Here is a 24693-nt window from a genome sequence, read left to right as displayed (position 1 = left end):
CAGTTAACTTTGGAACGAGATTTTTCCCTCAGATCTGAAGATCCATAACTGCAGGGACCCCATTTTGCTTTGCCCATCCCCTCTCCCCTGGATGCACTTTGACTCCACAAGGTGTGAGCCAGGCCTGAGCAGGTAGAAATGATCCTGGTTTCTTACTGCTTTATTTAGGGGGTTCCTGGCCAAATCCAGCTCGGGCAGGAGGTCTTGACAAGCATCTTCATCATGTGCTCTCCTCACCTTGATGTTTGGAGTCTTGGACATCATCCCAGTGTGATGAGTTGGTGTCGGGAAATATCTATGAATGCAGAATGAAAAATTGGATAATCATGAAAGTCTGCTTCCCTGGTAAGCCAGGCTGAGTGGAGTTCACTGCTGTGCCTGGCTGCTAACCAGAAAAACAGTAATTGCCCACCACACCAGCGAGAAAGAATAAAGCCTGGCTCTTGGTGTTATGGCAAAACCTTAATATCTTAATTAGGAACAAAGAGTGCTGTGTTCTCTTCAGGGCTGGGCTAAAAGAGATTGTGCTGAAGGCACAACAGAGCAGATGGGTGAAGGAGAAGAGGATGCAGCAGAGGACAGGAATGACATAGCTCATCCTCTGAGGAGGAGGCTGCCAGGGTGACAGGCTGGCCTGGGAAAGGTTAAAGCAGCAGCTCCAGAGGTCTTGCACAGGTAAGGCCAGATGTTGATTGTCTAGTCTTCTGTAGATTTGTGGGCTTGTTCTACAAATGCATCTTCTTCTGGAACATCCTGTGCTTCCTGCTGCGTGACAGGCTCCTGAATTAGCCTGATCTGTCCTGGAATGAGGGTGTCTATCCATGGCAAAGACAGGGCACAGTGAACTCAGCAGACACGTTTCTGGAGCTCCAGCTGTTGACTCTGACTTTGGGGGCTCAGGATCTCCTCCCTGCCCACACCAGTGCTGCTCCCTGGGACACACAGCCAAGAGGACTCTGCGGCCACGTTCCTCTCCAGGCTGCTGATTTCTGCTGTGGGCCCCTTTCCTTCCAAGGGCATCTCAAACAAGATGTGGTGATAAGCAAATAACGGGTAAATACATGCCTATGGAAAGACTGATACATCCCTAAAAGCATGTTCTTTCCCATCCTTTCCCTAAACAATTGTTTTTCTAACAGTTGCCCAGGGATGGCAGTGGGTGGCACGAGCTCTGCGTTTATAGGCCCCAAGTACCACAGCTCCTTGGAGATGAGAGGCTCCATCTATCAAACACAGCATCACTGTGGGCTGAGCTGTCCAGAGGGTTATTTAAACACAAACTGCAGTTGGAGCACAGGAGGGAGGTGGAGGCTCAGCAGAGATGACGGAATTGTACACAAAGTCATATGGCAAGAGAGGTCTGAGCCTGGACAATCAGCCAAAACAAGGCACAACACACTCACAGTGGCTTCCAGCCCCTCTGGAATAAGAATAAAGGTGGAATTTCTTCCCTGGGATTTTTCAGAGCCATGTTTCCCTAAGAGATTTATTGCCCTGGATGGCAAGGAAATATTACAGGCCTGTGGCGAGTGCTGAGGCACAGGACCAGACTTCAACCTAGCTCAGATCCAGGAAAGATAAAGCAGAACTCTGGGTTGATTTCTGTTCTATGGATTGTGAACTGCACTGCCCAAAGAGCTGGATGTGCCACACAGGACACACAATCAGAGCTCCGGCCCTAAGGGGGGCTCTTGCCAAAAATTGGAATGGGAAAGGGAGATGAAGGGAGAAGCTTTGGTGATGAAATCAAGTCAGTGGGATGAAGGAGGTGTTCCAGAGCATTGGATCTTGTGGCTTCTCACAGGTGGGCAGACAGCAGAAAAAGAGTGAAGGAAGGATTTAAATGAGTCCAAGAAAGCATAATTTAGACACATCTTCAATTTCCCCCAGCTATTTTACATATTAAAGATGAATGTTGAGCTAAAGCTCAGAAAAGTGGTGTGAACTCTCACCCGGGGGAAGCAGCAGTGCCAGGATGGGAAAGGATGCAGCAAGACATAGGAGGGATAAAAACTCAGGCAAGCACTCATGTCTGTGTAGATTTATTTCAGCACTAGGTAAAATCAGTCTTTCTGAGGCTACAAAAGAGCCCTGTCCTCCATATGTGGTCAGATTTTATCAGATCATCCAGGTAATAAATCAAACCAGGAAATTCATTGTGAGCTACATAGAAATAAACATTTAACAACTCCTCTCAGACCTGCAGCTGTACACAAAATCCAGTGGCTCAAATTTTCATCTGTGGAGAATTAAGAAGGTACCATGAGGTTTTAATGAGTCTGCCTTGATTTATGCAAAAGCATGGATCTTGTTTAGCCAGCCTGTGCTTAAGTGATTTAGGAACATGGTGAAAAAGTCCTTATGAATCCCAAGACAATGAAACCTCTAATAATTAAGTATGAGATCACAGACAGATCTACCTGGTTTGAAAATTTTAGTCTTTTTTTAGTTCCAGCACTTTTTTTAATCTACATTTTGAATGCTCACTCTTGAACCCAAAAATCCAAACTTTCCCTCTCAAAGTTACTGCCCAGGAGGAGGAGGTGGAGAGTCTGTCATGCAAGAACAGGCACATGGTTCATCTGCTTCCTTGTGGCCACAGGGTTTGCTGGCCTTTGGCTATGAAATCCTACTCTGTGTCCCCTTCACTTCAGGACATCACTTTTGTATCTGTTCTTCATTGGGGATTTTGGACACTTTTTTTTTTTAACTGCAAGAAAAGCCGTGAAAAACCAACCTCCCTCCAACAGCACATTCTGCTGGAGGAATTTCCTCCTTAAACCCCCATCTCCAGTCAGCTGTGCTTTGTCCCACCATCCAGAATCCCCAGGCAGTGTGTCCTTCCTTCATCTCCTTGTCCCGTTTGTCCTGCAGGAAATTTCGTTTTTAGATCCCAAAAATTTTGTATTAACTCACAAACAGGAGTTTGTTATCTGCCTTACACTCTCTGGTCTCTGCAGGAGTTTGAGTGGGGAAAAAAAATGAAAAAAGAAAAGAAAAGAATATTTAAAACTACACTTGTGAGTGCTCTTTCTTTCTGGGCAATACGGGAGTGGCCGGGAATTACGGTAATGGTAAGACTACTGCTGTGCTACAAAGCAGAGCAGCGAAGTTCCTGCTGCTCCTTGCCAGTGTGGAGCTGAGCTCTGAAGGAGGCAGGATCCCTCCAGGGAGCCTGGAGCCAGCCCCTGACAGCCGTGGGATACAGGGAATCAGCCCCACTGCCAGCTGCTGAAATACCAGTGGGGCAAGAAAGGGAGCAAAGCTGAGGATTTCCAGGCACGGAGCCCCATCCCTGCATGACACAGGAGCCTGCTGTGCTGAGAATCTCCTTTCCAGATGCTCACAGGGGATGTGCTGCCTTCTGGAGACTGAAGAGGTGGGTGTGGGGCCGGCACAGCAGCCTGGGGTCTGCTCTTCCCAGCATCAGCTATCTCCACAGGCTGGGCATTATTTGGTAATAACCACAAGTATAATGCTCAGAGATGCTCGATGCAACACTCACTTTTCATGTATGTGCGTAGGTAATCTGTCCTTTTCTTCCTTGGGATTATTCTTCAACTTGTTCCATCTGGTAGGAAAGAAAATAAGATCCAATTTCATTTTAGCATACTGAAGTAAAATTCCCAAAGTGTGATACCTATCCATCTCCCCCTTCCTCCCTCCTCCCTGCCTGTGAACTGGGAATTTTGGGGCTTCAGATTTGAAATGCTTTTGCCTGCAGGAACGTTCAGTGTGAAGGTTTGGGAATGGGACAGTTGCTGCTGCTTAAAGTGTGATCTGAGGGGCTCATCCCAAAGGACACTTACAGAGTCCTTCCTCATCTGGGCTTTTACAGCCACAGTCTTAGTGGTGGTTTTTCACCTCTGATTAATATTTGGGATGGAAATTCTATATGCATATGGAGGTATTGGAAAAGGTTTTGCAGCTTCCACTTGTAGCTCTCCTCTCCGTGCCCCCCAGGTCTCGGTTCCCAGGCTAATCCTCACTTTTCCATCTGAGGTACCTTTTCTCCATATTTAGTCAGCAAAGGCTGAGCTTGGCTTCCAGATACTCTGAAATGTTGTGTCACTCACTTGGAGGCTTGCTCCTTGTAACGTCTTCTGCTTGGTTTGGAGTTGCCTTGCCCTATAGATTTTCAAAATGGGCAGCTCAGCTGGACTAACACTTTAGTGGGGAGAGGTCTTGCTTTATAAAGAAACCTGAGATTAAATTCCGGGCTTCTAAATCTGCTGCACAGTTTGTATAGTCCTGAATTGTGTCTTGCAGGCTTCTGTCTCTCCTAGAACTGGTCTCTGCAGGTGAGCTAATAATTAGGATTGATGCCTAGCCCTAAAAAGAAGGGAAAATTTAGGCAAGAAAACCCACTTGGATCTGTCAGTTTCTGTTAAATAGTGCTGGGCTGGAAAAGGTTGGTTCCACTGGCTGGAGCCAGCCTGAGGAAAGCACCCTAAAATAGCCTCCTGCTCTATTCTTATATGGGAACCCTAGCAGCGAGTGTGGCTTCTGGGAATTGCATTGTTCGTGTTTTTGTCTTCTCCAGGGGGGTGAGGATCTGCAGAGAGCACAAGAGCATGGCCCTGTGCACATGGCAAACTCCACTCTTCCCCTCAGAGCAAGCCAGGAGGAGGAGATGTATATGAGCTTTAATTTGCAGCCCAGGACCTCGACTGATGAGCGCTCCACATATGGAAAGCTCTGACTCACAGCCTAAACGCTGAGGATGGGGAGTGGTGGGTATCTCAAACAAAATTGCTGAGCAGACACAGCAGTAAAACTCCATCCAGTCAGGTGTCTAAGCCAATTTTAAGGCAGAATCAGGACTAACGTGATTCAGCATCAGTGATTTCCTCTCAGGAGAAGCTAAATTGGAGACCCTTTGGAATATTTACTTTCCTTAAATACAGAACCTTCCCCAAAAGACAGAAATTATTTTAACCTGCAGCTCCAGTATTTCTTATGACATGACCCTGGAAAGTAGGACAAACAGCCTCAGGTTTGTGTAGCCCCACTTGTGCACCCCAAGGAAAATGCAGAAGGAGTTAAATTTGACTTGGAACTGGTATCAACCATGTTATTCTGCTGAAAGCTTATGAGCAAAAGTGAGTTTTCTGATATGTTTCTGGATCTTTCTCATTGCTGCTGCTGCTGCAGTCCTAAAACATTCTTCTAAAACTCTTTTCCCCAGCAAGGCTAAGCAAATGTTGCCTATAGGACCTTCCTGATCTTGTCACCGTTCCTGCCTGGAAAGGGGGTGAAGTTCAGCAGCCTCACATGGACATTGCCAGCCATGGCTCTCCTCCCTGGAAACTCTTCCGAATGCTCCAACTGCACCCACTCTGTGGAGCCTGTGAACATTTCCAAGGCCATCTTACTGGGTGTTATTCTAGGGGGGCTGATTGGTTTTGGGGTTTTGGGTAATATCCTGGTGATCCTGTCCGTAGCCTGCCATAGACATCTACAGAGTGTCACCCACTATTACATCATCAACCTGGCTGTAGCTGACCTCCTCCTGACTTCTACCGTCCTGCCCTTCTCAGCTACCATGGAGATTTTGGGCTACTGGGTCTTCGGGAGGATCTTCTGCAACATCTGGGCAGCTGTCGACGTGCTTTGCTGCACGGCGTCCATCATGAGCCTCTGCGTCATCTCCATCGACCGATACATTGGGGTGAGCTACCCACTGAGGTACCCCAGCATAGTGACAGAGAGGAGGGGCCTGCTGGCCCTGCTGTGTGTCTGGGCACTGTCCCTGGTCATCTCCATCGGGCCCCTTTTCGGCTGGAAGGAGCCAGCCCCGGAGGATGAGACCATCTGCCAGATCACCGAGGAACCCGGCTACGTCTTGTTCTCAGCTCTGGGCTCCTTCTACCTCCCCCTGATCATCATCTTGGTGATGTACTGCCGGGTCTACGTGGTGGCCAAAAGGGAAAACAAAGGGCTGACCTGTGGGCTCAAGACGGAGAAATCCCGTTCCGAGGAGGTGACGCTCCGCATCCACCGCAAAAACGCACGCGGTGCGAGCGGCTCCACGCCCAACCCCAAGAGCAAGCACCACTTCTCCGTGCGCCTGCTCAAGTTCTCCAGGGAAAAAAAAGCTGCCAAGACCCTGGGAATAGTTGTGGGATGCTTCGTTCTCTGCTGGCTCCCGTTTTTTGTAGTAATGCCTCTCGGTAAGTAGAGCCAACCCCTGTGTGTCTTCCAGCGCCTTCTGGGCAGGGAGGGCTGTGCTTGTGGCTGGGTGTGGTAAGGCTGGTCAGAAAAGCTCAGAGGGATTAATTTTGTACTGCAAAGCTGTTAAAAAACAAAACACTCACCACCACAAAGCAGGCACCATGAAAAAAACACAAGTCTTACATTAGACCAAATCTGGTCCCTGGTGATGAGAAGCAAAATTCTGAAAACCAGGGGAGCAATATTATACTTTTCCACATAGAGAATCCTTTTTTGTGAACTAGAGCAGATATTTGTGACCATCTCAGCTATAGGAACAGGATGTTTGGGGGTTTGTGTGTTGATGTTTGCAGCCAGGCAACTTAAACGTGTAAAAGGTCAGGATATAAATACATTCAGGGTTGAAGTAGCTTTCACAGATCTCCTGGAGTGCTCAGCATTGATGATTCCCACTCTAAGGAAAAAAATATTCATTTCCTATCGGGAAATTCATCCTGTGCGATACCATAACTCAAAAAAAATTTAATCTTTTAATCCAGTTTTGATATGACCAGTGAGGAGACAGCAGTGAGGGTCCTTCCAACTGATTTTATACTGCTCTGGATTGCATCTTTTCTGGGAACCCATTGAGCCCACCGGCCAAATACTGGCTCAGCCACCGTGCTGGGGATGAATATTTATTCTTCTGTTGTCATTCCAAACAGGAGCAAAGCTAGGAATTTGTTCTGCTTTGCTGGAATATGAAGAAGTAATTAGAATTTTAATTAAACCTTACTCAGTTATGTTTGATGCAGTTGCAGGATGGAAAAGCAGAATACTGATTTCATACCTATAGCTGAGGGTGAGGGACGTGGCTCATCACACTGAGTTGGGCTCTGCCATTAAATATTGGGTTTTTCAAACATGGAAACCAAAATCTGTGACTTGTTCAATTTCAGGGCTTTTCTTATGGAAAGGGCTTATGCTGTACAGGAAAAATAAAGTAAGATTTTATGGAAGCTTTAGCTAGTAAGACAACAATATGTACAATTCAGAAAAGGTAAAACAGCCTTACATGGAAATAAAGATTTGGGGGGTTTATTTTTTTTTTTTTTAATTCTGATTTTCCAGACTTATAAATAACTGTTCTTTTTAAATTAACCTCTACTGGTTTTACCAAGATTTATCAAGACACACAAAAACCCATTGCTAATGTGAAAAAAAAAACCCAAAAAATCAGATTTTTTTTTTCCTCTTGATTAATACTGGGAAGGCTGGATTGGAACTGTTTCTAAGGAGAAGCCCCCGAGAGCCTGGCTTGTGCTGGCCAGGATGTCAGCACGCTGGAATGCTGCTTGCCAAGATGACTGGAACATACTCAAAAAGGGTTTGAGAGAATGCATTAAACACACTTTTCATCTGCAAATTTGGTTGCCCATACAGAGCTGTTAATTAATCTGTTTTGGATTTAAGAAATCTTCTGGGCTCCAGAATGGCTTTGTATCCTCCTTTGATCCCTTGTAAGGAAACTCTGGAGGTATTTTTTTACTGTTTTTTGGGGGGTTACTGGGTCATTTTTAAAGCATATGTTATAGGGCTTTCAGAACCTACTTGCTGCTTTTGATTAAGGACAAAAAAACGGATTAAACAGATGAATGGCACTAAAGAAGTCCTCAAAAAAAGCCAAGGACTCATCTAGATGCAGGGCACTTTCCAAAAGATAACAATCACTTTCAGTTCTGTCCTGAAGCCAGGCCCAACTGGGACAGTGAAGGGAAGTGATCCTGACAGGGTTTTGGGGTCCTGACTTTCCAGATGTGTAAAATCCTCCTTGTTGAAACCCTGGTGGAGTCTCATAGCATACATGGCTGGGCAGCCAGAACTTGATCAGTTCTGTAGCTTTGTGGCCATGAGACAGACCAAAACACGGTCCCATCAGTTCTGGAGGAGTTTCACAGTTCTGGAGGAAGTGTTTTAGCATTTTCCAATCATTCTCGTAATTAAGAAAGCAAGAAAGAAGATCTGCTGGAGGGTGTTTTTATTTGTGGTCGAGGAGTAAATTAGTCTTGTGAACTGACACAAACACTGTCTAGGGAATCCTCTAATCCTGTCTGCAGATGGTTTCTATTTACTGTTTTGTGGTAATTTTTTTCATTACTTTCATTACTAATTCTACTTTCATTAGACATAAAAAAGTAAAGTGCATTTTTCCGTCTCTGCTGTTGACGCAACATGACCTCTCAGAGGGTCAAAAGACTCAGAGTAGCAACACACACCAACACAGACTCCCCACATTAGTATTTCAGTGTTCTCTCAGTGAGAAAGGGAGGAAAAAAGCACAATTCAGTGTTGGGGAGTGATGGAAAGGCCGTGGTGAGTGACTCTCCCACCCCACTGAGCAAATGTCAGGATTTGTCTGCAGTTTGGAGAATGGGAGAGATACTTGGCTCTTGATGAAGGAGGTAATTTCTTGTTTCGAACTCCAAGGATTCCAAAATCATGACAGACAACAATGACATAGCCTGAGACTGACCCAGATTCTCAAACTATTCTCTGGTTAGTTTTTTTAAAGGAAAATTGTTATTTTATTTTAAGTGAATGACTTCAAGAGTGAGGGCTTCAGGGCAAATATCAAATATCTCCAACCTATCAACAGTGGGATCCAGACCCATTCCACTGCAGTAAGAGCTTGAGAACTGGAATTGGAGTGACAATTACATTGATTTGTGAAACAATGTGATTGTTTGGGTTCACACGGGTAACAAAACCTCAGTTTACCTTCCCATGGTTTTTTATCAGCTTTCTAAATCTGCAGCTGCCCACAGCAAATCTGGAAATAGTTGCTTGCTGAGACATTTCCCAGAAATATCATCCATACTAAGTGGGTACAATATGAAACAGAGCATAAATTAGGTCTGAAATAATCCAAATCATCAGAGCAGTGTTCCCAGACTGACCCATTCCTGCTGCCTGACCTTTTCACCTCTCACCTGTGCCCAGACACCCTCATGGTGCTGCAGAGAACTGAATTCAGGATTTGGGAGGGAAAACAAACTTGGTCCTCCTTCTGTGTCTGTTTATTGTGGATCAGGGATAGCCAAGCACAAAATCCTTCTCATTTTCCTGTGGAATAGCCACAATATTCCAGGCCCTGGGGAGGCACAACTGGAAAGTGCAAGACTTCCTCACATCACTGCTTTTTCTGCATGGGTTGTGTTAATTGGATTGTGCTGAGTCCAGGATCATTTCTACTGTCTAACAGTTCCTTGATACCATTTTTTATTCTATAAAAAATAGTTCCCATAAGGGAGCAATGAGAGCATATTGGAGACGTCATGTGTGTACAGGGGGGCAGCTTTGAATGTCTGCAGCAGCATACATACATATATATATATGTATTTATTTATGTATATATGTTTATTTATTTATGTTTATTTATTTATATAGATATTTATACTTATATATACTTATTTTTATAAATACACTTTCCAGAGCGTGGGTCGAATCATGACCTGAGATGCAGGATAGAACTCTTGTCTTAGGGAATAAAGTTTAGAGCTAACACTCGGCTTGGGAACATAAATGAAGCATATTTATCAGTGTTTTGTAGAGCCATGAGAGATTAGGGAGGCCCTGGTACACAGTTAATTCCCTTTGGAATATCAGTGTTCCTCTGTGCTTCATCCTCTTGGTCTTTATGGCTCTGGAAGAGCTGCTGCCCTCTGGACTGATTGCTTCAAGGCAGATCATCCCAGGACCTGAGTTTTGAGCTTTTCTTCTCTGTAACCAGGGGATAGGGTTAGATGGGATATTGGAATTGTTCTCTGGGGGGGTGGGGAGGGTCTGGGAGGGAATTCCCAGAGAAGCTGTGGCTGCCCCAGATCCCAGGCAGTGCCCAAAGCCAGGTTGGACAGGCCTTGGAGCACCCTGGGGTAATGGAAGGTGTCCCTGGCCATGGCAGGGGGTGGCCCTGGATGGGATTTAAGGTTCTTTCCAACCCAAACCAATCTGGGATTCTCTATGGACACAACCCTGACCTCCCCCATGCACTGAAGCAGCATCACCCCCACCTGACGTCTGTGCTCTGCCTCAGTGACCAGATTTAAGCTACACAAAATAAAAAGAGGGGAAAAAATACTGGGAACCTAAACAGAGCTGCAAGATTCAGTAGCAGAGATGGATTTTGTAGTAGAGATGGATTTATAGCCGAGATGGATTTGTAGCAGAGATGGGTTTATAGCCAAGATGGTTTTTAACACCACAAAGGGTTTATGGGTCACACAAATATAGAGGATCTGATTCCCGTGGTGCTGACAGGGATGATGTAGAGTAAATAACACACATTTTTACAGTCTGGCAGGTTCCAAAATCCTCTCTGCTGTCCATCAGGGAAATGATGCGTGACATCTGGGCTGGTTTTTAAACAACCCATAATCAGGCAGCTCTTGTGACAAATGACAAAGTCAAATTACATCTTTGAGAGTGAGTTGGCACTTACTCACCAGGAGCGATGTGGCAAACTTATCTCTCAGAGCTGAAGAAACTTCCAGCTGACAAACAGGAAAATAAAAGATGAGGGAAGAAAATGCAATGCTGACATTTCAAGGGATGAGTGATGAAGTACTTAATGGCAAAAGATCTCGGGAGGCTCATAGTACTTTTTATTTTATTTACTTTTACAAGAAGCAATTGAATTGTGCTACTGACACTTGATTGTCCTCAACCTTTTGAAAACAAAGCAGGAATTGCAGCATCATTTACCCAATCCATTATTCAAAATGCATGAAAAGACTCCTTGAAGCTTTCTTTACTGTTCCTCCAGCACAGACTGCAGGGAGACAGTGTAAGGTGAAGCCTTTAAACTTTAATCAGGTTTGCTACACTTATGAACTAATTCCTGACAGTGTGCAAAGGAAGATATTAAGGCCAGTGAATAGCACAGAGAATTAATTTCAAGGGTGAAAACTTAGTATCTTAGCTGCTGTTCACCCTCCAGCTCTCCTATAGGACACCTGGATGGCACCTGTGATTCCACTTGGCCTGGAGTGAGAGGACTGGAAAAATTTGCTCTGAGAATTAGGTGCAATAATTCTGTTTTCTCAGCCATAGCTGATGGTGTCCAAGTGTCCAAACTTTAACTGACATAAACTGGCAGTCACCAAAGGGTCAAGGATTGAATGAAAATGCTCATCCCAGCTCCACCTGCTTTCCCTGTGCTCACTGCTCTGTAGGGAACATGTACCATACACCCTAAAAAAGAGATAATTCACCACTCTTGTTTAATCTCGTTATTAATTATGGTCATTGTTTAAAAAAAAATCCCACAAAATCCTTGTTTTATTTCTCCTTTGAGTTCATCTGACCTGACCTGTCCATTCTGAGGACTCAGCACTGAACAAACTACTTTGTCACCAGGTTTGAAGGTGCCTCCTGCTCATTACCAGATCCATCAGCCACTGAGATTGATCACAACAACATCACTGAATATTAAAAGCTTGGAAGAAAGGGACACGTTCTTAGGATCCTGTGGGGAGGAACACCATTCCTCAAGGATTTGGAAAATAAGATATTTTTCCCCTTTTCCTAGATACTCAGGTAGCCAACAGGAAAGATTAGGGACTATTTCTGAGCTGCAGAGGTAACAGATATTTCGGTGGCCCCTGAGTGTCAAACACATCCTACAGGAAGGCTGGAGGAGGAGTTTTTACCAGGGTGTGCACTGATACCACAGGGGGGAATGACACTGAGGTGAAGGAGGGTACACTTGGATTAGATATTGGGAAGAAATTCCTCCCTGTGAGGGTGGTGAGGGACTGGGATGGAATTCCCACAGAAGCTGTGGCTGCTCCATCCCTAGAAGTGTCCATGGCCAGGCTGGAGCACCCTGGAATAGTGGAAGATGTCCCTGGCCAGGGCAGAGGGCTGGAATTAGATGATCTTTCATTTCCTTTCCAATGCAAACCATTCCCTGATTATCTGAAAGCCACTGTGTAGTGGGATCTGTAGATAGCAAAGTCTCTGTGCTGTTAGAGCTCCTTCATTTTCTTTCACTGTGTGTCATTCCAAGGCAACGAGTGTCTCCACAGATGAACCAAAAAAGGCTACATTAATAAATTAACATGCAGATCCCACCCCAAAAAAAGAGCAAGGGACAGACTCTGACATTGGCTGTTTTCTATTTTTGTCAGACTTTGGCACAACCCTTGCATTCCATCTGGAGAGAGCGAGGAGTTGCAGCAAACAGGAATTGTTATTGTTTACCCATTTTTACACTTGGCCTCACACAGCTGATTCCCTAAACAGGGATTTGGTTCACCTTTTCTCTCACCACAAAATGGGAAAGCAGCAGATACACTGCGTTTAAATGAGGAAATAAACCAAAAAATTGAGCATGATTTGAGCATTTAGAAGCCTTCTGTTATGTTTCATCTGCCAATGACTTCAGCCAGAAAGTTCCTTCAGAATGTTATTTAGTTGTTTTGCACTAAAGGAGAGAAGCATTAATTTGCTGAGAAAAAAATTAGGTTGTGGATACATGTGCTTGCTTGTGCTTCGCTGCAAAACAGTGTTTGTTTTCTTCAGCAGAACCTTTTTGTTCTTAAAATCCGGTTGATATTGAAAGTAATAATGGAACTGCTCTACCTGGGCCAGCTTGGAGCAACCACAGAAGAAAATCACACAGAATCCCAGAATAATGAGGTTGGAAGAGACCTCTAAGATCATCAAGTCCAACCCATGCCCTAACACCTCAACTAGACCATAGCACCAAGTGCCAAGTCCAGTAGTTTTTAAACATATCCAGAGATGGTGATTCCACCACCTCCCTAGGAAGACAATTCCAGTATTTTATTATTCTTTCAGTGAATTTTTTTTTCCTAATATCCTACCTAAACCTTCCCTGACGTAGCTGAGGCTGTGTCCTCTTGTTCTGCCAGTTGCTGCCCGGTGGAAGAGATTGACCCCACCTGTCTGCAACCTCCCAGAGACACTGTCTGTGATCTCTGTCCATGGAAAAGAGTTTTCAATCTTACAGGATGAATTACAAGCTCTGAGTGTTTGTAATATAAGTTATTAGTATATAAGTAATGATTAAGTGTGGCACGGGTGCAAAAGTAAAATTTTAGGATTCTAGATAAGGGGTCCAAATGGGACAAGATGGAGGAAATTGGGTGTGCCTTGTCCTTTTTCTCCTTCTTCATGCCCTCCATGTTTCACTGTGCTGTTGGCATTTTTCTGTTGGTTCAGGCTGGGGACACACTGTCCAACGTAGGTGACAGATATTGGCACGTTATTGTAAATCCAGCACAGGGAGTTTGTGGTATTTAATGTTTGTACCATCCCACTGAGGGCAGAGCCCCACACGCTGCCCTGCAGGACAGAGCTGCGGCAGGGCAGCAGAACATGGTAGAGATAAACAGAATAAACAGCCTTGAAACCAGCACAGATGAATTATGGCTTCTGCTTTGGCAGTGGGGCTGACAGACAGAGACTTTCTACAATCTTGGGATCATCAATACCTCAGATTCCAACATCGCTCCACATTTCCCTGTAGATCCTGTGCTCAGCAGGATGAGCAGGTTATTAATCACCCTGCACCAGGAGTGGCTCTGGCCCAGGCAGGATTTTGATGCATTCCCAGACAGGTAAAACCACCGTAAGAATTGCTGTGGCCACTTGAAAGCATTTGCTGCAAGTGCTGCAGCTTCATTTGACCAAGACTGAGGAAAAGGGTTCGAGCAGTTGAGCAGCTCTCAGATTCCAATCAGCACATCCTCAGAGGGCATTATCAGCTTTTCCTCAGCCAGGAGAGGTCCAGGGAACAGATCAATCCCTGTAAAGCTTAGGAGCTGCTCCCAGACACAGTTAAACTGGAGAGGATGATGGATGCATTGATGCCTAAACCTTTCACAGTATTTCTTTCCACGTGCTTACAATTTTTCCAGGGGAAGCATGAAGACAAACATTTGTCAGTGCTAAAAGTCCTGTTTATTATAAATTTGAATATAAATTCCAAAACGAGTCAATTTTGTTTCTGGGAATTTTTTCTTAAATAAAACTAAAGATTTGGCATCAGGAAGAACATTTGCAAGATTTTAGATCAGCAGATAACTCATCATTCTATAGAAAAAGAAATGCCAAAGTACTTTCCTTTCTAAGGAGCCATCAAAGTTCTTGCTCTTTGAGTCATCTTTGGAAGGTAACTTGGCAAGTATGAATCAGAATATGTGTGTATATAAATAAATAAAAAAAATTTAAAAATATATGCACACATCTCATGGCTGCCTATGAGACCCTCCCCAGTGTTCCTTGATATGAGAAGGAAACTTCCCTTTAACTTCCCTCAATTTTAGATGCATTCCATGAGGCAGGGTGTGGATAGTTAGATTTTCTTAAGTTTTCAGGGAATATGAGTACCCAATACTTCATCATTTCAAAGACTTTTAGCTGTAACACAGTCAACTCTAATCCCTTTCTTCTCTAACCCTTCTGAAATGGTGTGATTTTCTTGAAATCTGAAGCCCCTTGGGTGACCTCCAAGATATTGCTGTCATTGGGGTAATTAATCTTGAATTAGGAGTCCCTGAGGAAGGAATTTTCCTCTATCCCTAGAATCAGCCCTCTGGCTGCCCCTCTAGCTGTAAATGGGAATATAATGCTTGTAATTATAAAATAGCTCTCTTGACTTGATTTCTGATGGAATATCCATGTAGCTGTATGACATCACAGATCGTGAAACTCTTGTTCCTGCAGGAATTGTGTTCCCAATCATAATTTTTTCAAGACGGAACAGAATCCTATTTATTTTTTCCAGTGTTTTAGTTTCTTTGGTTACCTGCAATTCCTCACTGCCTGTGCCCTAACACTCTGGTGTGTTTTCCATTTTAGGCTCTTTCTTTCCTGCAATCAAACCCCCGGACACACTTTTTAAAATAACATTTTGGCTGGGATATTTAAACAGCTGCATCAACCCCATCATCTATCCATGCTCCAGTCAGGAGTTCAAGAAAGCGTTCCACAACGTCCTGAGAGCTCAGTGCCTCCTGAGGAAGCAGCCAGCAGTGAAGCAAACCCCCAGCTTCAACCTCAACCATCCTGCTGGCGAGAGCACGGAGAGTGGCAAAGGGGTGGTGCGGATCCCTGTGGGATCAGGAGAAACCTTCTACAAGATTTCCAAATCCGACGGGGTCTGCGAGTGGAAGATCTTCTCTACCGTGCAGGGCGCGCCCGCCAAAAACGCCGTTTCCAAAGACTGCACAGCTGCTAAGGCCAAGAGCAAAGGGTTCCTGCAGGAATGCTGCTGTGCAGGCACTTCAGGGAGTCTCATCCGAGAGAGCTGCAAAGTGCCAACCACTAAAATCCACTCCATCTCCCTGAGCGAGAGCGGGGAGGATGTATAATTAGCAGCTGGGTGCACCAGGCTGGCAGTTTGGGGGTTAATGGGATGTTGCTCTTTTTATGGGGAAGTAGGAATAGGTGTGATAGTTGAAAGGATCCAGGTACGAACAGGGGAAACAGGGCCAGATCTTTAGAGGAAGGATGTCTATGAGTGCTGGGAACATGAATGGAGCCCCTCAAAGATAGTGCATGGCTTCAGAGGATGGTATTCTGAGGGTCCAGCATCTGCCAGATGTTTCCTTGGCATTTAAGGGCTTTATCCCTCTATTCTCCTCATTTAAATTCCCACTGCTGTCATTTCGGGTCAGTGGAAGAGAAAGTGAGAACCACAAAGACCCTGTGCTGATTTCAGCCTCGACACTCTGCGGCAGCTCCACCTTCAGAGCCATTTTGTGATTCCACCCCTCTCCATAAAGCCAAACCTCCTCACCTGTGCATTTCAACCAACTCCCTTGCCAAGGAAAACTTGATCCAAATGACTGAACTCCACCAAGCTTCAGAGACCAAGGAGAACTTTTCTTTTCTGTACAATCAGCCTCCCTAATCACCATACCAAATGAAAATTTGCATGTGTCCCTGGTTTGTTCAGACCATCCGTGCGCCTTGATGCAGGTCTAATAAAACTCAAAACTAGGTAAGTTCTTATCAAACAAGGCTCAAAGTTCTCACTTGCATTCATCCTTTTGTTTTTCATCTTCTGAGTCCATCAGGAACCTGCAGAAAGGCTCAGTAATTCTATGTTCAATAGCCACAGTGCCACAGTCACTGGGAAAGCCACAGATCTTTCCTGTCTCCCTGCCCAGTGTTTTGCTACATTCATTTTCCCAACTCCTTCAAGTTGGGAAGAAACCAAGTGCTCAAAGCTTTCTGTGAGATCCTGGGCACTCTGGAGTCAGGAATTTTCCCCTTGTTCTAAGCAGAGGGAGTTAAATTTTAACAGGCTTAAGGACATCCATCCCCATGAGAAAGAGCCATCCCTTGGGAATTTGGGAGCAAAGAATTTGGAAGCATGTTATATTTTAATACAGTTAATCCAAATAAATAAATAAATGAGATGGCCAGCATCTGGAAGAAATAGTGGGAGGAATTCTCTGTGCAATATTAGAAATAAGCAGCTCTTGACATTGCTCCTGCTGAGCCTGCCAAGAATTCAGCTCCTTGAAACAACACATGAGCCCCTACTCTTTTCTGTGTCAGTTCCTGTGCTGAAGATCCACTACCCTGAAAAGGGAAAACGGCTCAAGAGTCATTATCATCCTTGAAACAACACCTTGGTGGTGTTGATGAGAAATCATTGTTTATCTCTCACTCAGTATTAAGTCCCCAATGTCAGAGGATTTGTCTCCTGTGTCTTTTATTTATGTATTCCCAGAAATCTGTTGCATGATCCCAGTTTCAGCTCAATTAAGAAATCCACCTCACACTTAAAGTTCTTCAGCACGATAATTTGAAGCTAAAATTGTGGAAATACCATGTAAGAAAATATTCCTATGGTGCTTCAAGCCAAGAGCAGAAGGAGAAAAGCTGGAAATCTCATAAGAAAGTCACGTGAGACTCATGGCTGAGTTTTCCAGTATAAAAGGGTTCAGATAGGTGGGACGTGTATGTGGACAAAACCTGAATTTTGAAACATTTTGGAAAAACACTCCTTAAATTGAGGAAGACTGGCAAGATTTAAAGTATTCACTGCACAGTCTTGGTGCCCAACCCTGTCTTATTCTACAACCAATATTTGTTTTATGACAGTAAGACCCTCTTTGCCATCTCTTCTTTGAAGCTGGGAGATTTACACAGGGCTGCTAGAGTAATTTCAGATTTATTGAGGTTTCACGGTGTCAGGCAAGGAGTTGTTGTGGAGCTACATGGAGGCTTCCACAGCTGGATTAATTTGACTCCAGAGCAATTCTGATGCAGCAATATAACCTGACCCTGTAAGATGAAGATAAATAAGTCAACCTGCTGCTGGCAGTGTCATGATGGACGTGGTTGTCACACAGTTCTCCTGCATGGCAGAGACAGAGGTTGGAATAATGAAGTCTCGGTCTCATCTTCATCCTTTTTTTTGTCACCAAACAGATTCTAAAGAACCTCTCTGTGTCCAGTGACTCTGAAAAGCTCCTAATCCTCAGCATCAGGTGAGCCTGATCCCAGCCACACCTCTGCTGCTGCCAGGCTTGTCAGTCACAGCAAACCCATCATTTCTTTGGCTCCCCCAGAGAATTTCTGCAGGAAAACTGCCCTGTTCCCTTGTTGCAAGAAGGGTCATTGGCACTTGTCATTTTGGTGGATATTTGGACTGAGAAGTCTCAAAAACTACAGAAGGAGCTCTAGGAAACACAGTAAAAAAGAGTGCAGATTTAAGCAGCCCAATTTTTACTGTTATTTAAAGTGAACTTGGCACTGGTGAAAGAGCTGCAGTCACAGAGGCTAAACGTATCTGTCTGTCTAAAAGCATGAACAGGACCAGAGGTTTTCCCAGAAGCTGGTCATCAATCATCACTTGTGAAACCTTCCCAGCATCAGGATTCTGTCGTGTGAACCTGGCAGGAGCACAGAGCAGAGATCAGAGAGTGCCCAGATGGGAAGGGAGAGCAGTGGAATGCCAGGAGTTCTCAAAGTCACATTTACTGACCTGGCAGTGGCTGTGTCCTGCCTGAAACCTCAGAGTGATGGCTCTGACATCCCACCATCCTCCCCAGTCAGGGTTTTCTGCTGGCAGTGACAGCCAAGATTTCCATGCACAGTCTCTGCTGCAAAGAGTTGAGAGCTGGAGCATCACAGAGATGACTCTTAATTTGCACAGCCTGAGGTGAAGCAGATCACCAATCACCCTCTTCATCCCAGGGCAGGTAAAGTCCAGTTTCCACAGTCAATTCAGATATACTATTTGATGATTTTGAGGCTTCCTGTACTTTGCAAGATTTTTCAAATCCAAAATATTTAAGTTCTGCCCACTATCCAAATAAATGTCCTCTCATTTTTATATTCTTTATTTCTCTCTGCCAACTCCAAGGATAAATTGTGCATTGTGTAAATTAATATTCTCCTTTGCCAGGCCTTAATGTACTGGAAATCCATAGCATTGAAAAGAAGAAAGATTAAGGCAGAAATATTTCTTGCTTCTCTGATTGGTGTAAGCAAACGGATTTCACAAAGCTTCTTTACAAAATTTCCCTGCCTGACTTTTTCAGTTTTCTGAAAAGCAACACTGACAGGCTGCAGCACTGATGGAAGTCAGTTAAAAAATATCTTACTGAAGTGTCCAGTTCTAGGTGTGCCCATTGGCCTTGAGCTGCTGTTGCTCGTGGCTCAGTGAGGTTTTATCAGGCACTACATTTTAAAATAAAGCTGCTGAGGCACAGAGCAACTCTGTGATTCATCCAGCGAGGTTTCAGCTGTCCCAGGCTCAATCCACGCTGGGTAATTACCTCCACATCCTACCCAGAGATACCTTGATCTCCTTTCCTGTCTTAATATGGTTTGGATAAGGAAGACAATGTTGAAAACTAACTCGAGGGGACAGGCTGTTGACACCAATTTTTCCTGGATGATCTCTTCTGACAGCAGAGCCAAAGAGGAAAGCCAGTTGGTCTTCAAAGTGTTGCACTTAGCTCCAGGCAAATTTGGGACCTGCACCAGTGTTATCCTTTGCCAGAAGGAAAAAAATCCAACAGGTCATGAGACAGCAGCATCTGCTCTCTGCCTGCACCTCTCACACACTCAGATATTTATGAAGGTATTTCATATATGACAGTGCTACAAAAAACACAAGACACTACAGAGGTAGCCTGTGGTACATTGAAATAGAGACCTTCCCCCCAGCTTGGCAGATGTAATCAAATCTCTGATTTCCTGGGAGGAGATGGAGCACTTGTCCTGGGGATTGGAGTGAAATGTCATTCCTTCTCTGCAGAGCACACTGCATATTTCTCATGCTGACAGAGAAGGAGAAAATAGCAAATGTGTGCTAAGGGGAAATTAATTGCTGAGGAGGAGAGCTATGGATGGAATCATCACGTGAGAAAGAACATATCTGTCAGTCCCACAGAGGGCTCAAAGCTCCACTTAATGAACATTTCCCTCTCAGTGCAACACCGGGCTCAAACCCAGGATGAGTAACAACCTCTCCTTTATCCTCATGGTAACATCAAGATCTTTTTCAGAGTCAAAAACCTCCACATGCTAATAGTGAAAATAAACATAAATTTACAGTGCTCAATGTCTCATCCAAAGAATGAGACTTTCTTGTATTAATCCAGATTTTTTATCAGTTGCCAAAATTCAGCCCTAGTAAACCAATTTCTGAAGTGGGAAAACACAAACCTGCCCAGTATTTCAGCATATTTCCACTTTCCAAGTAAGTCCACTCAGTCAATGATAGAAAACGTCCCTGAATTTCACTGAATACTCAATTCTCCCTGACAGTACGACTGTGGAATTGTATACAAGCTGATTTGGGCGTTTTTTGGCTTTTTTTTTTTTTTTTGCCTGCATGTTGTACAAGTTTGGCTGGTTTTAAAAGATTTCTCCTGAAACAGGTGCTGCATTTTCTGAATGTGGTATTGAATTTTCTACATGCTGTTTTCCAGCTTTATCATGTTCGAACAGTTCATGCTGGTAATTTCCTGAACAAAGTACTGAATGTATATGAAATCTTGCTAAGTTGAACAAATAAATTATTGGGGGGGAATGTGTACTTTGGGATATGTGAGCTGAAAGTCTGGTGGTTGTGGTTTTTCTCCAAATTATTCATACAGTTTTGTCTTCTCCCTTTCAACAAACATTTTAGGCAGAGGATCGGGTAGAGATTCTTCCCAATACTTCTGATCTTAGTGGGGTTTAGTAGGAGCAAGACACAAAGTGAATAAAGGAATTAAACTTATATTTCTACTGTAAAAAATTGAAATTTGGCACCCAGGTCCTTACTCTGCTCTTTCAGCTTGCTTACAGTAAAACATCAGGTCCCAGATGAAATCTAGCTCATTTTGCTGTATTTCTTATAAACAAACACCAGCAGAACAATGCTCATCCATTGCCTCGAGTGAAACCCTGGGAAATTTCATCCAGGGAAACGCTGGAGAAACCTTTAAATGAAAAAAAAACACCAAACCAAAATCAATCCCCAGCTGCCCCCCTGCTTCTTCCACAGATCTGTTCTCTTTCTGGATTAAAATATGCATTTATCCTGAATAATTTCATGCTGCAGTGGAGTCTAAGAGCTGCACCAAAGGACCAGGATTTGGTCTTTAATGAACACAAACCCTGCTCTAAAAAATTCCATCCTGAACTTACAGTTGGCCACAAAACCTGTTGCAGCTCTAAGGAATAACTTGGGTTGTCAGAACGCCCTTGTGACCACCAGATAAAATAAAAATTTTTAAATAAAAATATGCATTTTTGCTTGGCTTTATAATTTAAATCCAGTTCAGCTAAGATTTCACATCATCATCATCATCATCAGTCTGGGTGATGTGGCTGCAGGTCCTTCCTTGTATTACAGGTGTCCCTCCCTTGCTGGATCCTGCCAGGGGAGGAGAGGAAGGAGTCACATTTTCTGGCAATTTGGATAAGGATTCTGGGATTAGGGATATCCTTAGGGATAAGGATTTTCCTGACAGGGTGGTGAATTTTTGATCTTACACAAGTCACCACTTTTTCAGTGTCCAAACTTCCCTCTGTGAATGGCTGTGATTTATCCCAGCTGTCCCAGGAATGCTGAGCCTCATAAAACACCATCAATTACTTTGAAAAACTGACATATGTCAGGGAAAAATCAAAACATTTTGGTGCATTCGTTGAATTTCACTACAAAGGCACAAATTAATCAAATTCTTGTGCTTTTTTGCCATTGATTTACCCCTCTCTGGCTCCTCAGATTTCTTTGATACTTTGCCCACCCATGGGCAGCTGGTGAAGATGGCACTGCTTCATTTCCCAGACAGATTCTGCTCTCAATTCTGTTGACCCCCCTGCCTCTTAAGCCAAGTATCCCCTCTGTTGGCAGCTCCCGTGATTTATCCTTGAAAGAGGCTGAACTCCAGCTCAGGGACTCCAAAATGCTACTTCAGTTTCAGGAATGTTCTGAGTTTCCCCTGAGAGCCATAAAAATCTCAAAGTAATGGTGCTATAACCGGAGCTGTGGTACAGGAGGGGGCATGAGGGAGGAGCACTGCCAGGGTTTAAAAGCATTTCTTTCCTTCAGCACTTGGAAAATGGAGGACAAACTTAATTATTGTTAAAGTCAGGGATCACTAATTAAACCCCCGAAAGCAAAAGACACAAAATCCTTCCTAATATTTTTTAAATTTAGTTTTAATTCTAAAAATCAGAGAAAATCAGCTCTTTTGGGAAAAGATAACTTCTTCAACTGGCTTTTTATAGTTTGAGGATGCCCAGTCCAGCATTATCCCATCCCTGAACTCCAATGGGGTTTGTGTAAAAGGGATTTCAGGGGGAGCTGTTCCCATTAGAAAAACAGGTATTCCTGAAAGAAATGTCCTGGTGTGCAGAGAGAACACAGCCAGCACTGCAATGAGCAACCTGTCCCTAAATTATTTACAACCCCCCAAGGTTTTGTTTGTATTCAAGCTCTGAAGTTCTCACACTCATTGTGCACTTTTTAACATGTGGTGGATGTTTTATAAAAACCTGTCTTTTCCTTACATATTTAATTATCCAGTGTCAGCTGACCTGCAAGAAACCCAGTTTTCTCAAAAATCCTGAAAGAGATCCATTTCAGAGATGAGTGGGGGCTATTTGGCCATTGTTGTTAATATAACTATTATTACTTTTGTGACACCACTAGTGACTGCTCTCAACATTAACCATTCTGGGATCATTATCTTTATTATTACTATTGTTCTCCTTCCAATTCCCTTGGCCTTACATTTGTCTACACTCCTAGAAAACTGACTTTTTTCTGCTTTCAGTCTTACTCTGTCAGAGCCCCATCAGAATAATCACAGCGAAAAAGACCTTTTCATTCTGTTTTTTTAGTACTTAGTTCAGGCACTGCTGCCTAGTGCTCTGCACTGGGGCAGCTGAATTTAACCACCAAACTCAAAGTGTTTCTATTTTTCCTATTTTTTTTCTCCTCTCTAGACTATTCATCTACTTCAATTACTTCATTACTGTTTATCTACTTCAAAAAGTACTTTTGCTGCTACCAGATATCACAAAATATGAAGGCAAGAATCTAAAATTTTTGTTTGCTGCTGTTCCCTTTATGGAAAACAATATTTCAAGCAAATTCAGTAAAACAAGCAGCTTATCAGGGTTCAGGCTGGTGAAGCAGAAGTGGATTTGGAGTACTCAGTGCAGGAAGAATTTCCTCACAAGGTACACACAGAGAACTCGTGCCAGTTCAAACAGGATAAATTCACATCCCCCAAAAGTCTGTGCGTTCCCATCAACTGCCTGAGGAGTTGTACGAGAATTTATAGTGTGTATGAGAAATTATATAGAATATGAACAGCCAAAGCCCTGCCAATGCAGAGGAAAAGGAACATGCACTTATTTATGAGCACTGAGCCCAGACCCATAAATTGCCTCCTCCTTTTGCCAAAAGCACAGGTTCCATGGGGTTGTTAGCAAGCTATTTTCGGGCACTTCTATGCCTTAAACTCTGCTGTTATACACAAGGAACATTTGATTGGGAATTCAGCTGCCTGATTCTGAATGCATGACACATACCCCAAAGAGAGGCAGTTAAATTAAATTACAACCCTTGGTTGGGTTGTTGTTTCATTTGCGACATGCCTGCTGTGTCTACCCAGGAAATATCTGAATATAAATCTCATCCCAAGCTATATTTCTATATGGATCTCGACATATTGTTCGGTCTCAAGGCAGTTTATTGCAAGTTATCTAAAAGATTTTCTCCTTGGGCTGCTGTGGTTTGCTCACAGCTCAGGCAGAGGCACACACACACCCTGACATCCTCTCTGACTCCCGACTGCTTCTTCTCTCCCCCTGTCCAGGGCTGTGCTGTCTTTTATATGGTACATTACGTGTTACATGGGTACAGTTTTCCCCCAATGCCCATTACCTATATTAAATGGTGCTTTTCTATCTTTTATATGGTACATTACGTGTTACATGGGTACAGTTTTTCCCCAATGCCTATTACCTATATTAAATGGTGCCTTTCTACTCTAAACCAATCTGTGAGTGCCAACATCGCCAAGAACATGGAGGGAAGGAAGGAGAAAGAGGGAGGACAGGACAGGCCCAAATCCCTCCATCTTAAAACCTCTGACCCCCATGTACAAAGTAAAAACCCCCTGTACAGGTGTTAAAACCCCCTTGTACAACACTCAAAAATTCTTCCCTCTACTTTGTGACTACTTCTACTCTAATATCAAAACTTTTGTGACTTCTTGTTCTTCCTGCAAGGTTGGTAAATCATTCCATGGCTCAAACCCAAAATCACAGCTGTTTCCAGCTGCCTGCCAGGGTCCCAAATGCTTCTGACCTGGGCCCGGAACCTCCAAAAATGTCTGAGGGATGTTTTGAGTTCCAACAGGTCACTAGTCCATGGGGTGCAGTCCTCTAAGGATAGGCTGCTCTAGTTTAAAAGCAAGGATTTTTTCTCTGTTTCTGGAAGCAGGGGCCCTCTCTCTCTGTTTGGGTGCCCCACTCAATCACAGCTTTTTCTAGTACCTCTTTTTCTACCAAACTTTGGGTCCCCATGTTGGTTTTTCCCTCACACATCCTCACTTCCTCCTCTGACTAGAAGAAAAATCGATGCTTGTAGATACAAGTGCCACTAATGCAAAGATCCTTGCATGATCTCGCAGTGCTGAGAGGTTGATCTCATAAAGTTGCAGGGATTTGGGTTATGTCCCCTCTGTTGCAGTGGTTGATTCATAATACATTAGGTATTTAGGAAATAAATATATTATAAATAAAAAGGCCCATTTCATAGCCAAGTGACAGGTTACAGCAAATCCCAAAGCATATAAATGCCAGGGGCTTTTTGCAGTTTATAAAACCTTGTTTCTAAGTTTATATAAAACATCCTGCTGGCTTCGCTTTGTGTTTTTTTAAAGAACTCTAGGACCCATTCCAAAGAGCGCTGAAATGGATGGAAATCCTATTATTGATTTAAGTAGTGTTTTCAGTCCAGGATGGATGCACAGGGAG

The 24693-nt window shown here is 43.7% G+C and overlaps 1 protein-coding gene across 3 annotated transcripts; it reads left to right on the top strand.

Annotated features, from left to right (window-relative positions):
* Positions 1-3019: 3019 nt before the first annotated feature.
* Positions 3020-18532, top strand: ADRA1A (adrenoceptor alpha 1A). 3 transcript variants are annotated; one of them, XM_002197077.5, is made up of 4 exons: positions 3020-3379; positions 4544-5102; positions 5189-6173; positions 15040-18532. In XM_002197077.5, the coding sequence occupies exons 3-4, from the start codon at positions 5291-5293 to the stop codon at positions 15549-15551; spliced, it is 1395 nt and encodes a 464-aa protein (XP_002197113.5). In that variant the 5' UTR covers positions 3020-3379; positions 4544-5102; positions 5189-5290; the 3' UTR covers positions 15552-18532. The 3 variants fall into 3 exon arrangements, with proteins under 3 accessions (XP_002197113.5, XP_072773827.1, XP_030145840.4); XM_072917726.1 differs by lacking the exon at positions 4544-5102; XM_030289980.4 differs by having other exon boundaries at positions 4544-6173.
* Positions 18533-24693: the final 6161 nt, after the last annotated feature.

The sequence above is a fragment of the Taeniopygia guttata genome, chromosome 22 (genome assembly GCF_048771995.1).
Source record: "Taeniopygia guttata chromosome 22, bTaeGut7.mat, whole genome shotgun sequence".
In the NCBI taxonomy this organism is placed as follows: Eukaryota; Metazoa; Chordata; class Aves; order Passeriformes; family Estrildidae; genus Taeniopygia; species Taeniopygia guttata.
Note: the sequence above shows the minus strand (reverse complement) of the source record. Positions and strands in the feature narration are given on the sequence as shown.